Source organism: Lithobates pipiens, unplaced genomic scaffold (genome assembly GCF_037356315.1).
Source record: "Lithobates pipiens isolate NorthernLeopardFrog02 unplaced genomic scaffold, aLitPip1_a1.2 Scaffold_16, whole genome shotgun sequence".
NCBI lineage: Eukaryota > Metazoa > Chordata > Amphibia > Anura > Ranidae > Lithobates > Lithobates pipiens.
The window spans coordinates 427,548,510-427,565,111 of NW_027507748.1; the positions used below are offsets into that span (position 1 = coordinate 427,548,510).

The 16,602-nt window shown below is 42.7% G+C and overlaps 1 protein-coding gene across 5 annotated transcripts in view; it reads left to right on the forward strand.

The window, feature by feature from the left end:
* Positions 1-16,602, forward strand: part of DMD (dystrophin) — a 3,436,004-nt gene that overhangs the window by 1,579,433 nt on the left and 1,839,969 nt on the right. For all 5 annotated transcript variants that reach the window (XM_077482558.1, XM_077482560.1, XM_077482557.1 and 2 more), the window contains 2 exons: positions 735-905; positions 15,366-15,488. In XM_077482558.1, the coding sequence (XP_077338684.1) occupies positions 735-905; positions 15,366-15,488 (294 nt within the window). The remainder of the gene's footprint in view (positions 1-734; positions 906-15,365; positions 15,489-16,602) is intronic.

Genomic DNA, 16,602 nt, shown 5'->3' on the forward strand with positions numbered 1-16,602 from the left:
AACATTTGTTGTCAGACTTTCCACCAACAAATGTTTGTTGTCTGACTTTTCGATCACGTGTACACAAGTCCATCGTACAAAAGTTCAAGTATGAGCTGGAGATATAACTAGCGTTCATAATGGAGATCTCACATATGTCTTGTACGTCACTACGTTCATAATAGTTGGCCAACATTTGTGCGACCGTGTGTATGCAAGACAAGTTGGAGCCAACATCCTTCGAACAAAAATCCACGGTTTTGTTGTTGGAAAGTCCAATTGTGTGTACGGGGAATTAGGGTGGAAAATGCAAAAAGGAGACGGAAGTATGTTAAATAAGACCGATGAGCTGCATTTACTATTCACTTAAATCAGCTAATCATGAGCAGTAAAATGAAAAGAAAAAAAAAGCACAGGGATTTCCTTTTCACAGAATTGGATCATTGAAGTGCATTGAGCTAAATGAACATTTTCTAACTTTAGTAAATTAACCCCAATGACATGAAGACTATTAACGCTGGCAAGGTTTGTCTGTACTGACTTTGTGATGTGTGACTATGTTAAATTAACAAGTAAATACGCACTGTGTTGCAGCATAATGAAACAGGCAGCTCACCAATGTTAGAACATGCTTGCAATTGTACCTTATCTCAGCAGCTTTAAAGAAAATGTGCTTTGATTATTCACACTTCATCTGAAGCCATTTTCATCATATTCATCAGTGATTTCTGACTTTCTCTGGTGTTGTGCTGCAGCTACTGAAGTCTGAGCTGAATGATATTCAGCCGAAGGTGGAATTAGTACATGACCAAGCTACAGAGCTAATGATGAACCATGGTAATGAATGCAAGAAGATAGTAGAACGCAAGCTGTTTGAACTTGATCAACGATTTACTCCAATATCACAAAGAATTAAAACAGAAAAGGTACTGATAAGTAACACATAAACATGTTTCTAATAAAATTAATAGAAAGATTAGATTACGATTTGTTTATAAACATTGGATAAAAAACATAGCATACTGTGCAGACTGTTAAATGATGTACTGAATATTACACATAGAAAATTGACCTTAAAGTGAATATGTAACCAGACAAGAGAAATTCAATGCATTGCATATTTATAGTAGCAGTAAATACAGACAGAAATTGTTCAAAGACTTTTCTCAGCAGCTCAGCTCACCACCCCCCAGCAGTTACCCAACAACCTCCCAGCCTTGTTGCCTCTAATATATACAAAGATCAGGGGAGGATTAGGGTCAGCTGAGCTTCCAAGGGATAAGGACTTCTGATGTGAATTTTAAGGATGAATTGCTTCACAGTGCCTACAGCCACAGACATTAGTGAGATATTGTTTTATTGTTAAAAACTTTCTTTTTTGGTATGCTTGTTTAAATACATCTATAGCCTGGCCACAGATTTACTTTAAATGACATAAAGATGTTAGCTATTGTCTATGATCCACTAGAGACCTCCACAGACTCTCTGGCTGATTTATCTCCGGGATTAGAAGCAATTGGGAGTTCATTAGCAGTTTTATTTTATAAATAGATTACCATTATGGCAACTATTTAAAAACAAAGGGTAGGAAGGTTTTTCTTTGAATTTTATAATTATTTTTGTTATGTACACAGTTGTTGTATACGTGCCAGATGATCATGATTGCAATAATTCACAGCTAACATGTCCACAAATGGCAAAGTGGTCTTTCAGCATAGTTATACAGCACATTCCCCATGTCACATTCACACTTCTCCTCACAGCACATCCTAATTTTCCGTTCTTCAATGATAAATTCTGGTTTCAGCAATATTCATTTTGTTTCTAATATGGCAAAAGTGATCCTGAGTTGTTTAACATTCACCATTTTGATTTTGCTAAGCATTCATGTTATTAATGCTTTCTCTATTTATTCCTACTACGAAGTGCCACATTGGATTCAGTTTGCTCCCCATTGGACACATTTGCTGCTTATTAAATGCCATGTCTTTATATCTATTAAAGTTCAAAGGAATAAAATGAATCATGTAATCTTTAACCACTTGCCGACCGCCGCACGACGATATACGTCGGCAGAATGGCACGGGCAGGCATATGGGCGTATATATAAGTCCCTGCCTGCCCGCGGGTGGGGGGCCCGATCGGGCCCCCCCCCGGTGCCTGCGGCGGTCGGCATTTCTTCGAGAGCGATCCGGGATGAGGGGGCGGCCATTCATTCATGGCCACCCCCTCGCGATCGCTCTCGACGAATGGAAATCCCCGGTGACATCACTTCCTCTCCTGTAATGTAAACACAGGAGAGGAAGTGATGTATTCTCTCCTCCGTGTCGGTATTTTCCGTTCCGACACGGAGGAGAGCGGATCGGTGAGTTGCACCAACACTCTACACACACAGTAGAACATGCCAGGCACACTCACACCCCCCCTTTACCCCCCGATCACCCCCCCAATTACTCCTGCCCCCCAGTCACAGTGACACCAATGTCATTTTTTTTTTTTTTTTTTTTGCATTGGTGTCATTTGTGACTGTAATAACTGTTAGGGCAGTTAGAGTTAGCCCCCTTTAGTTCTAATGTACCCCCCTAACCCCCCCAATAAAGGTTTAACCCCGTGATCACCCCCCGTCGCCAGTGTCACTAAGGCTGGGTTCACATTGCAGCGGTTTATGAGAACGAATGTGATTCGCACCGCACTGCAGTGCAAATCACATCCGATCTCTGTGCGATTCGAGTTCAGCCATTCGCCGCACCCGCCGCACCCGCCACACCCGCCGCACCCGCCGCAAATTCGCACGGGACCCTTTTTTTGGCCCGCAGCAGAATCGGATCGCATGGGTGTTCACACCATGCGATCCGAGTTTGCAGATCGCACTGCGATATGCGAACTGATCTGGGGGTGTCAGTAACATTTCACTGACACTCCCAGCAGTTCGCATAGGGCAGTGTGAACTGCCGCCGGGAGGCATGCGATGCGGGAACCCGCCGCGGATTCGCGGCGTTTCCGCATCGCTCCAGTGTGAACCCAGCCTAATAAGCGATCATTTTTCTGATCGCCGTATTAGTGTCACAGGTGACGCTAGTTAGGCAGGTAGGTATTTAGGTTCGCCGCAGCTTTTTATAGCGCCAGGGACCCCCATATACTACCGCATAAAGCCCCCTGATTGCCCCCTAGTTAACCCTTTCACCAGTGATCACCATATAACTGTTACAGGTGACGCTGGTTGGTTAGTTATTTTTTTATAGTTTCAGGGCACCCGCCATTTATTACCTAATAAAGGTTTAACCCCCTGATCACCCGGCGGGTGTCATTTGTGACTAATAACTGTTAGGGCAGTTAGGGTTAGCCCCCTTTAGTTCTAAGGTACCCCCCTAACCCCCCCAATAAAGGTTTAACCCCGTGATCACCCCCCGTCGCCAGTGTCACTAAGGCTGGGTTCAGATTGCAGCGGTTTGAGAACGGATGTGATTCGCACCGCACTGCAGTGCAAATCACATCCGATCTCTGTGCGATTCGAGTTCAGCCATTCGCCGCACCCGCCGCACCCGCCACACCCGCCGCACCCGCCGCAAATTCGCACGGGACCCTTTTTTTGGCCCGCAGCAGAATCGGATCGCATGGGTGTTCACACCATGCGATCCGAGTTTGCAGATCGCACTGCGATATGCGAACTGATCTGGGGGTGTCAGTAACATTTCACTGACACTCCCAGCAGTTCGCATAGGGCAGTGTGAACTGCCGCCGGGAGGCATGCGATGCGGGAACCCGCCGCGCATTCGTGGCGTTCCCGCATCGCTCCAGTGTGAACCCAGCCTAATAAGCGATCGTTTTTCTGATCGCTGTATTAGTGTCACAGGTGACGCTAGTTAGGCAGGTAGGTATTTAGGTTCGCCGCAGCTTTTTATAGCGCCAGGGACCCCCATATACTACCGCATAAAGCCCCCTGATTGCCCCCTAGTTAACCCTTTCACCAGTGATCACCATATAACTGTTACAGGTGACGCTGGTTGGTTAGTTATTTTTTTATAGTTTCAGGGCACCCGCCATTTATTACCTAGTCTCACTAGTGTACCCCTAAATTTAGGGGTGTCTACTTTCCAAAATGGGGTCATTTGGGGGGGGTTTGTGCCATCTTGGCATTTTATGGCCTTCAAAACTGTAACGCCCTTAGAAAGCCTGAAGGCGGTGCTTGGTTTTCGGGGCCCCGTACGCGGCTAGGCTCCCAAAAAGTCCCACATATGTGGTATCCCCGTACTCAGGAGAAGCAGCAGAATTTATTTTGGGGTGTCATTTCACATATGCCCATGGCATGCGTGAGCAATATATCATTTAGTGACAACTTTGTGAAAAAAAAAAAAAAAAAAAAAGTTTGTAATTTTCCCGCAACTTGTGGCAAAATATAAAATATTCCATGGACTCAACATGCCTCTCAGCAAATAGCTTGGGGTGTCTACTTTCTAAAATGGGGTCATTTGTGGGGGTTTTGTGCCATCTTGGCATTTTATGGCCTTCAAAACTGTAATAGGTAGTGAGGAGTGAAGTCAAATATTTACGCCCTTAGAAAGCCTGAAGGCGGTGCTTGGTTTTCGGGGCCCCGTACGCGGCTAGGCTCCCAAAAAGTCCCACATATGTGGTATCCCCGTACTCAGGAGAAGCAGCAGAATTTATTTTGGGGTGTCATTTCACATATGCCCATGGCATGTGTGAGCAATATATCATTTAGTGACAACTTTGTGAAAAAAAAAAATAAATAAATAAAAGTTTGTAATTTTCCCGCAACTTGTGGCAAAATATAAAATATTCCATGAACTCAACATGCCTCTCAGCAAATAGCTTGGGGTGTCTACTTTCTAAAATGGGGTCATTTGTGGGGGTTTTGTGCCATCTTGGCATTTTATGGCCTTCAAAACTGTAATAGGTAGTGAGAAGTGAACTCAAAAATTTACGCCCTTAGAAAGCCTGAAGGCGGTGCTTGGTTTTCGGGGCCCCGTACGCGGCTAGGCTCCCAAAAAGTCCCACATATGTGGTATCCCCGTACTCAGGAGAAGCAGCAGAATTTATTTTGGGGTGTCATTTCACATACGCCCATAGCATGTGTGAGCAATATATCATTTAGTGACAACTTTGTGTAAAAAAAAAAAAAAAAAAATTTTTTTGTCATTATTCAATCGCTTGAGGCAAAAAAATAAAATATTCAATGGGCTCAACATGCCTCTTATCAATTTCCTTAGGGGGTCTACTTTCCAAAATGGGGTCATTTGGGGGGGTTTTGTACTGCCCTGCCATTTTAGCACCTCAAGAAATGAGATAGGCAGTCGTAAACTAAAAGCTGCGTAAATTCCAGAAAACGTACCTTAGTTTGTAGATGTGACAACTTTTGCGCAAACCAATAAATATACAATTATTGACTTTTTTTTTACCAAAGACATGTGGCTGAATACATTTTGGCCTAAATGTATGACTAAAATTGAGTTTATTGGATTTTTCTAATAACAAAAAGTAGAAAATATCATTTTTTTTCAAAATTTGCGGTCTTTTTACGTTTATATCGCAAAAAATAAAAATCGCAGAGGCAATCAAATACCATCAAAAGAAAGCTCTATTTGTGGGAAGAAAAGGACGCAAATTTTGTTTGGGTACAACATTGCATGACCGCGCAATTACCAGTTAAAGCAGCGCAGTGCCAAAGTGTAAAAAGACCTCTGGTCATTTACCAGCAAAATGGTCCGGTCTGAAAGTGGTTAAACAACACATTTTTGTCATTATCATTTTATTAAATGCTTAGGTTAAAAAATGAGAGCGAGCCTGCTTCACAATTTCTTCAGACACATTATTAACATTAGGGATGAGCCCGATGTTCGAGTCAAACGTAAGTTTGACTTGAACATCGGGTGTTTGCCTGTTCACCGAATAGCAAACAATTTGGGGTGTTTGTGGCAAATTCGAAAGACGCGGAACACCCTTTAAAAGTCTATGGGAGAAATTAAAAATTAAAATTTTAAAGGCTTATATATACATGGTATTGACATAAAAGTTGTTTGGGTCCTGCCCCAGGGGACATGTATCAGTGCAAAAAAAAGTTTTTTCCCGGGAGCAGTTATTTTATTAATGCTTGAAGTGAAACAATAAACGTGAAATATTACTTTAAATTTCATACCCGGGCGGTGTCTGTAGTATGCATGTAAAGTGGCGCATGTTTCCCATGTTTAGAACAGTCCAAGAGCAAAATTACATTTCTAAAGAAAAAAAAAGTAAATTAAAAGTACTCACAACTATAATGAATTGTCGGTCCCGGCAATACACATAAAAGTCATTCAAAAAAAGGCATGGGATTCACCCACAGGGGAAACCTGAACCAACATTTAAAAAAAAATGCATGGGGTACCCCCAAATTCCATTCCATACCAGGCTGTTCAGGTCTGATATGGATATTAAAGGGAACCTCTCACCAAAATGTAAAAAAAATGGCGTGGGGGTCCCCCTCAAAATCCATACCAGACCATTCAGGTCTGGTATGGATTTTAAGGGGAACCCTGCACCAATTTTTTTTAAAAATGGCTTAGGGTCCCCCCAAATATCCATACCTGACCCTTATCTGAGCACGCAAAATCGTCAGAGGGGGCGGGGGTCACTTGGTTAGATAACCAGGTGGCCCCACCCTCTCTGATGCTATGGGAAAGCCATAGGGATGTGCCCGTGTGTCAGAAGGGGGTGGGATCACCCGGCAATATCATTGTGTGGCTCCACCCTCAGTTATAAAAGAGCTGTTACCCGAGAGGCGGTAATTACGGCAGGTGCCTCCCATGGAGGCAGATCGGTGGCAGCATGCTTCTTTTTTTAGGGGTCCCCCTCAAAATCCAAGGGTCTGGTATGGATTTTAAGGGGAACCGCGCCAGCATTTAAAAAAAATGGCAAGGGGGTCCCCACAAAAATCCATAATAAACCCTTATCCGAGCACGCAACCTGGCAGGCCACAGGAAAAGAGGGGGGATGAGAGCACTCCCCCCCTCCTGAACTGTACCAGGCCACATGCCCTTAACATGGGGAGGGTGCTTTGGGGTAGCCCCCCAAAGCACCTTGTCCCCATGTTGATGGGGACAAAGGCTTCAACCCCACAACCCTTGCCCGGTGGTTGTGGGGGGTCTGCGGGCAGGGGGCTTATCAGAATCGTGAAGCCCCCTTTAACAAGGGGACCCCCAGATCCAAGTCCCTCTGTTTGAAAAAACAGTCATTTTATAACTTTTTTTTGCATTAATACATGTCCCCAGGGGCAGGACCCAGATCCCCAAACACTTTTTTATGCCAATACCACGCATATAAGCCTTTAAAATTAGAACTTTTGATTTCTCCCATAGACAATTCATTGTAGCCGCGAGTAGTTTTAAATTACTTTTTTTCCTTTAGAAATGTCATTTTGTGCAGGGACTGTTCTAAACACGGGAAAATGCTCCACCTTACAGGCATACTATAGACACCCCCAGGTACGAAATTTAAAGGAATATTTAACTTTTATTGTTTGGATTTAAGTATTATTAAAATCACTGCTCCCGAAAAACTGCCATTTTTAAAACTTTTTTTTTTCCATTGATACATGTCCCCTGGGGCAGGAACCCAGGCCCAAAACACTTTTATCAAAATAACTTGCATATTAACCCTTAAAATTAACACTTTTGATTTTTCATGTTCGTGTCCCATTGACTTTAATGGTGTTCACATGTTCGAACAAATTTTTTGCCTGATTGCATGTTCTGTTTGCACCTGGAGGTTGTTCGGCTCATCCCTACTGCTGATAAACTGGAGCTGTAACATTTCTTTATGACAGCCAATAAATATCCACTTAGCTTTTGTAAATTTACTTCTTCTTTTTAAAACAAACTTATTAGTATAACAATGAGGGAGAAGACAAAAAAATGCACTCCTCTACTTCGCCCACCTCAGCGCTAAGGGTTCAAGAGTCACACTCAACATATAATAATTGTTGGTTTGCACCTAAAACAGCAGCTACTTCAAAGACAGTATAAAAACATTTAAAAAGATTATAAGAACTTTTTGGTAAACTTATAAAAAAGCAAAAAAATTCAAAATAATCTAAGCAGCGCTCCCATCAACTTAGTACATTGACATGAACATACATAATTATATATATATGAATATACTTCCAGTCTCCGCAAAGCCACTCCCTGACCGGTTTCATCACTAAGACTTTGACAAAGTCTTAGTGACAAAACGGGTTAGGGAGTGGCTTTGCGGCAACCGGAAGTGACGCTTGTGCATGCTGAAACCTGGACAACTACAGCAAGGGAACAGGAGCCCATGTGTGAGTGGAGAATCGACCCAGGTATTTGCCGGATTGATGTATTAGATCACACAATAGGAACAGGGCTGGCGGACATTACATTGTGTCATCTGAATGTGTGATCTGCTGTGGGATCAGCTGTGCTTTGCGTATTTTTGACTGTTTAAAGGATTACTGGCAATGTTAAGTGCCTACTTCACTTGCCGAGATAGAAACTGTTTTTAGTCTAAATAAAACGAAACAAAAGGATCTACTTGATGTGGAGTCTGTTTCTTTTTATGTGCTGCTGCTACTGCTGAATAACGGAGGTGTAAACCAGAAGTGGAGGTGTTGATCTGATAGTTGGAGTAAGGCTCAGTATAAGTAACTCTCTGCTGCCTACTGCCGGATGATGGAAGTGTAAATCAGAAGTGGATTTGCTGATCTGATAGTTGGAGTAAGGCTCATTATACATGGCTTTCTGGTGAGTTTAACCCCTTGGGGGATGTGTGGAGCACCTTGTGGAGGATTTTGTGTGAAGTGCACTCATTTTCTACCAATATCCATGGGATTCACCCTCTACAGCCTTCTTACGGACTTGTCTGTTTTTTCAGCACTTATATATCTTTGAGCATATGAACTGTTTAAAAATATGAATTTAGCAGCAGCAGTATTTGATTTATATGGGAATATATACAATCTAATTATGTATATTCATGTCAATGTGCTAAATTGATGGGAGCGCTGCTTAGATTATTTAGAATTTTTTTGCTTTTTTATAAGTTTACCAAAAAGTTCTTATCATTTTTTTACAAACTTATTAGTATGGTTAAATACTTTGCCATGGAGTTATCATTCAATATTTGTAAAGTGAAAAGCAGGGACATTTTCTTAACTATTTTTAGCTGATCTGATAAATTATTTTTTATAATGGTTTTCCATGTTGATGTTCTTAATCAAAATAAGATTTAAGTCACTCACTAAAGTAATACCCATTAAGTGTTCAATAAAATAGCTCCTCTATTAGTTCCATTGAAAAGCAGGTGTTCTGGAGAAATTAGACTCTCTAAAATCACATTATCTAGAATAAATGCATCATGTGTGGTTATCTTGGCTGAATAGAATAGATAATGAGACAAGTAAACCACATGGATTAAAATTTTGATGGATTTGTTGTATAATTTATGTATTTTGTAATGAAGACATGATACTGGAATAAAGCCTCACTTTAAACATAAGATTCGCTTATTGTAAACCACAGGTATCTCATGTCCAGAATTAGCAGGATTTTATCCTGAAGTAACAAAAACTACCTTCATTTTCACTGATTGGGATGGTACTTCTATTTAAGTATATATTAAAGGCTAAAGTGTTAACAGGTTTGTTGTAATTTTTTTTTCTTTTATAAATTCTTTATTTATAGAGGTTAAAGAGGCAGATACAGACATATGATTGTACATTAGTCATTGCAGAAATGATTGAAAACATTGCGTACAACCCAACCATATATGACCACATCCCAAAACCTTGGATAATGGCTAATGCAGGGGAAACTCCATTCTCTAGATACATACGTAGGAATGTTCCCTGAACAGCCTAGGCACACTCCAAATTCCACTTACGTCAGTAATCATTCCATGGATTTTTAAAAGGGATTAAGGTACTGCTCCCTGGTCATCCCCAAGGTAGGAGGACTGAAAATGAAGCCTGCGGACCATTCAAAGGGATAGGTAGGAGAGGGAAGGAAGAAGGGATGGAAAAAAAGGGGGGGTGGAAAAAAAGGGGGGGTTGAGGGGAAACTATTCTGTTCTTGGTCTCCCCACCGGAACACCGGCGCTCATCCGAGACCACCAGCCTATGCCGGCAGCCTACACCATTTGTCTTGCATATTCTTCTGAATAGTAGAACTCCAGCCAGTGGTACCACTTTTTCAGATAATGGTCTCTCAGACCCCCTTCTGTTCCTACAAGATCCTACAATTTGTGGAGCTCTGCCACTTTCTTCAGCCAGACATCTACTCCCGGAGGCTCCGCCCGCTTCCACCACAGGGAGATACAGCTTTTTGCCGTCGTGATCAGGAGAAGAAGGATCGATTTCTTATAAGCCCTGCCCGGGATTTCATAGTGGTGTAAAAGAAAGAACTCAGGGGTCCTGGTCAACTCCCGGTCAGTGAACCATTGCAAGATACCGTCCAGAATGGGGAGATAGCCTTACAGGACCAGAAAATGTGGAGGAGCAAGCCCGCTTCCTCACCGCATCTCCAGCATCGGTCCGAACACTTGGGCAATAACATCCTGTGCAATCTGGTTGGGGTATAGTACCACCTAGACAATTCCTTGAACCCGGATTCCTGCAGGTTGGTGCACACTGAGTTCTTATATGTGAAGATGAGTAACCTCTCCACCTGTCTCTCTGTAAGCTGTATACCCAGGTCCCATTCCCATTGGGCTATGTACGGAGGTCTGTACCCTTCTGGGGGGGCTATAAGGAGTTGATATGTTAGCAAGATTGCGCGATGAACGGGCTCTTGTTCCGAGTATAGCAGCTCAAAAGCTGTCAGATCCCTCTCGTATGGTGTTGGGGCAGGCTGGGATCCTATGAAGTGGGCAAATTGTAGCCTCTGCCAAAAGGTGAGATTCTGAAGGAGAGGGTCTTCAATGATAAGATCCCTGGTCATCCACCTACCATTGCTGATAAAGTGGCTGAGTTGGGATCTGCCTACTTTGCTGAAAGTCCGGAAACTAGGATCGTGGAGACCCGTGCCAAAGGGCGGATTCCCAATCGGTGCCGTAAGCGGGGAGGGGCTTGGAGTGACTGAATGTTCTCTGCCCAGCTTTTGGATTGTCCTCCACGTTTTCCCCACCGTAGTGTGGTGTAATAACCTACCGGGGATGTCCTTCTGACACCAGGGCAATCCCCCCAGCTCCATTCCCACGAGGCACTGCTCCACCTGGATCCATCCAGTCCACGACTCTTGCCTTATGATACAGGTGCACATCAGGGAGAGCCATACCTCCCCTCAACTTTGGGAGACGCAGGATAGACTGTGCTAACTTAGGTGGCTTTTGGGCCCAGATAAACATGGTTAGAGCTCGATTTATCGCTTTAAGATAGGTGCTCAGAATTTTTACTGGGAGGGCCTGCAGATAGTACAAGAATCTTGGCATAATGTTCATTTTTATAATTCTGCTATGTCCAAACCAAGAGAACGTGCCCTTCAGCCAGGTCTGGAGGTCCTTTTTTAACTTTGGTCAGCAGGGGGGGAAAATTCAGAGGGAAGACTTCCTCCATCTTGGATGGTAAGTTTATGCCTAGGTGTTTAATGCTAGTTCTATCAATTAGCCCTTAGCCCTCAGCAATCTTGCCATTGGGGTTGCCAGGGATACATTTAGCGCCTCCGATTTCTAGTAGTTCACTTTAAAGAAAAAAAAGTGCTCCGTACTTCTGTAGTTCCACCAGAAGATTCGGTATCGATACTATTGGATTGGTTATAAAAAATTGTAAATCGTCAGCAAAGGCTGCGATTTTAGGGGCCCTAGTGTCACTTAGATGGAGGCCTGAGATGTCAGGGTTATCCCTTACTGTCCAGAGGAGAGGTTCTAGAGTCAAGATGAATATCAACGGTGACAGGGGGCAGCCCTGTCTCGTTCCGTTTGATATTCCAAAAGAAGGAGATAGCTGGCCATTAACCTTCACTCGAGCCAAGGGTCTCGAGTAAATTGCCATTAGCCAATTCATTGCCCGCCGGCCCAGGCCCACATGGCATAAGGTCTAGAAAAGAAAGGGCCAGTTCAGGCGATCAAACGCCTTTTCGGCATCGGTCGAGAGGAGAAGCATTGGGATGTTTTGCATTTTGTCCACATGGATGAGGTTTAATGGCCTTTGTGGTATTGTCCCTCGCTTCTCTTGAGGGCACGAAACCGACCTGATCCAAGTGATCCAGCGAGGGGATCCATTTCGTCAAACGCAAAGAGAGAGCCTTAGTGAAAATCTTAAGGTCGATGTTAAGGAGGGATATAGGTCTATAATTCTGGCAATAAAGGGGGTCCTTGCCCTGTTTGGGAATTTCCGTGATGAATGCCCGTAAGGTGTCCTCGGAGGGCCACTCCCTCCCCGGCTTCGTTAAAAGCCGCGAGTGCTGCCCCAGGAGACCCCCAAAGGTCTTATAGTAGGCAAGCGTATAGCCGTCTGGGCTGGGGGCTTTGTGGTTCTGAATGTGGTTCATGGCCTGCGCTATCTCATCCCCAGTCAGGGGAGCCTCCAACGCCACCAGGATCTCATCCGGCAACTGGGGTAGGCCTGATTTGCACAGATAGTTTTGAATGTCTTCCCATTCTGAGGATTTATCCTTCTCTGTAGACTTCTGCGGTAGGTTATATACTGATGCATTATACTTGTGGAATAGTTCCACAATGTCCCCCGTGGCATGTACCCTAGCGTTTCCTTCCCCCCTTAGTTCGGGGATAAAGGCCCGAGCCCATTGTGGCTGCAGCGCCCTAGGCAATATCTTGCCACATTTATTGCCATGTTCCTAAAATGTTTCTTTACGCTTCGCAATAATGGCTTTGGATCTGATCAATGCCAATTATTTCAGCTGGTTTCTCAAAGTGGTGCGCTCTGCCAGCGTCCGGGCGGCCAGCATTTGTTTGTGGGTGGCCTCCAGGGCCCTAATTTTATCCAAAAGATCAAGCGTTTGCTGGGATCTCTCTTTCTTGAATCTCGCTCCAATCCTTATCAGCAAACCCCTGATGGAACATTTGTGGGCCTCCGAGACTATCAGGGGGGAACTACCAGAATCTGAGTTTGAGGCAAAGAAATTCCTCAGCTCCCTAGAGACCTCCGCCACGACCTCCAGGGTCTGGATCAGGGTTTCATTCAATTTCCAATGCCACTGTTTGGGGACCGGGGGTAAAATGTCTATATCCACGAATACGGGTGCATGGCATGAGAACGTAATAGCACCTATAGAGGTGGCTCCCACCCTTGAGAGAAGAGATTGGGGCAGCATAAATAGGTCGATTCTGGTGTAAGAGTCATGGGGGTGCGAATAGAAAGTATAATCTCTCATGGTGGGATGGAGGATCCTCCAGACATCCACCAACTGGAAAGAATATACATTTTTCTTTAAGCACTTAAGTGCTGCATAGGAGATCTGTGAGGTCTGCTGGGATGTATCCAAGGTAGGGTCCATGGTAAAGTTCATGTCGCCCCCCAGGATCACCTTTCCCTTGGCAGAGACCTGTAGTTTCATTGGGTGGATTCCAGAAAACCCACCTGGTCAGTGTTGGGGAGGTACAAGTTCACCAACGTGACCATGGAGCCACCCAGGACGCCCTTCACAAACAGGGCCCTTCCCTCCATATCGCTCCACTGGTCCAGGAACTTCCACGGTGTCGTGGAGTATATCATTATGCTGACCCCCTTAGACTTAGAACTGGCGGAGCAACCATGGTAGACCTCCGGGAAGCAGCTGTCCCAGAGTCTCTGCAGACCATCAGCTCTGAAGTGAGTCTCCTGGAGGAAGCATGTGTGAGCTTTGGAGTGTCTCAGGTTGTTAAGCACCATGGATCTTTTGTTATCATTTTTGTAAACTGTAAACTCTAGAGTAAAAGCAAACTAAAGCAAGGACTTTTTATCATCAATGAGCGTACAACCAACTGTTCACTCTTTTCTAATTCTTTATTTTATCATATGTTTAAATAAATAATAATGATGCTGATATATGGAAATGTTTGTTGGAATTCATAAGTATATGAAGTGTCCAAGTGCCTCTGAATGATAAGTGACTGAATAACAAAAATTTGAATAAACTGAGCTTGTGGTCACTTTAAACATTCAAACTTGTGAAGGAGTAGACATATATTTGTTTCAATTTCTCTGTACATGATTCAGTTTTTAAGAGGAAAACAAGATTATTTTACATCACCTGACTACCCATTGCTTCAAGATTTGAGTTTATACTTGCTGTCTTAATAAGCAAGCTCCTTTGGAGTGTTCCCCGTTACCCCAGTGGACTGACCAGCCTTAATATTACACTAACAAGATCAGATGTAATTGTTCCACAAAACATTCCGAGACCACTCTGTACTTGTAAAACCAACAGCAAGAATAGCAAGATAATTTGTAGGCCTACTCTGCTAGTGATTCAGCCCCACACTTAGCTGATTGCTGCCCTAGATCCTGGTTATGATGGCTATGCAGTAATCCTGCCCAGCCTACTTCACTGTTTAGTAAATCATGGCCTAATTTAAATATTGAAAATGTCACTTGTACATGACATGTAGACACAATAGCTTTAAGCTGTTCTTCGAATAGCTGTGTATGACAAGAGCTACACTTTGCATTTCAGAAATGTATATTGCTATGCAGGTTGCATTATTAACCTCTTAACGCTGGTGCCTTCCATCACTTTAAGGGGTTTCTGACGCTGGAAGGCGGGGAGAGGTTTATGGTCATATGACTGCCTTGATTGGCTGTCACAGGGGTCACATGAGGAAAAAGCTCCGGATTCTACTTTCTTTCCATTAGGTGCTGGTTACTGTGTCGGGAGTGCACAGGGGTGCGTGGTCTAGGCACAGGTTTATTTACATTTAGGAACATAAATATGCAGTCTCTCGGCATCAAGGCCCACTGAGGTTAATTATTAATTTATAGGGTATTAGTTATAGATTTCAATATTGTACATGTGATCTACCTTAATGCAACCATGTATTTTAAAGTTTTAGTTTCTGCATTTTATATATTACTGAAAGAATAGGTGACTTGATGGATTCAAATGCATTTTAGCTATTTTATCAAAATAATAATCACGTGAGAATGTTCTTATGAAGCACTCGTAGGGAAATCACAAAAAGTGCATATATACAGCAAATGACTGATCACTTAAATTACTTTTTTACACATAATATATAAACATATTCTTGTATGTAATGTGCTTTAATACATTATTCGGAATCATGATACACATAGATAACTCTGTGCTCAGTAAATTGTGTAAACTCCTTGAAGACTACAACAGAGGTCTGAACAAATTATTTGAATAATGTGTCTTACATGTACTTCAGTGTATATTCGATCTCTCTAATTTTTTTATACATGCCTTATTGTTGTACAGCCTATAGTTTCTTCCAAAGAGCTGGAACAGTTTCATTCTGATATCCAGAAATTGCTTGAACCACTGGAGGCTGAAATTCAACTTGGAGTGAATCTCACTGAAGAAGACTTCAATAAAGATACGGTAAAGTATTTGAGACTGATACTTTTGAACAGCATGACACAGAATGGCAAATAAGATATATGTAGTATAAGTCTTAACAAGCTGTGCTATATTCAGCTTTTCTTCATAATCTGGCCTATATTAACTTTTTAAATCCTTTAAAGGGCAAACCCAAAAGAAAAGCTGTTCAAGGCTACTGTTCACAAAATCCCAGGATACTAGCCTGCCTTTGAGGGATATAAACAAAGCAAACCTATACTTAGCCATTCATACATACAACCTTTGTGTTAGCTTATCTTTAATTTAGTAAAAAAACTCTAATAATCAATCGAATACCATCTAAAATAACTTCAAACTCGAATACCTTCTAACACTGAAGCTTAAAGCGTTTGTAAAGGATTTAAAAAATAAATAATAAAAAATGTCATACTTACCTGCTCTGTGCAGTGGTTTTGATCCCCCTCTCCTCATGTCCCCGATGGTGCTCTTGGCCCCTCACCATTGCTGAGTGCCCCCATAGCAAGCCTAATTATAACACATAAACCCATCCCTCCTGCTTAAAGATAAAGCCCGTTTTCCCTTAAGCACAGAGAATCTTTTCAAGGCAAATTTACAACTGTTCTTTTTACCATAACTAAGTGTTATCCCTTGCGCTACCTGGTGATACTAAGTTAAGTGCTAAATAAAATATTTCTGATAAATGTTAAAAAAAAACACAATTGCAAAGAAAGGAATTGCTGCAACACCTACTTGTGTTCACAACTACATGTACTAGAAATGTATTAAAATATTGGTGATATTGCACAGTTCCCATGTGAAAAAATGTGAAATAGGTTGTTCAAGGGGGAGAACATTTAAATTAATGGGCCACTCTAATGCAACATTCTTTAATGTACAGTTTATCACATTGTAATGAAAGTGAGCTAACGCACTGCATTCACATGAATAAGGCCTTAACCACTTCAGCCCTGGAAGATTTGGATGCTCAATGACCAGGCCAGTTTTTGCGATATGGCACTGCGTTGATTTAACTGACAATTGCGCAATCGTACGATGTTGCATCCAAACAAAACTGGGTACAGGACAAATGCCCTTTTTTCCCACAAATAGAGCTTTCTTTTGGTGGTATTTGGTC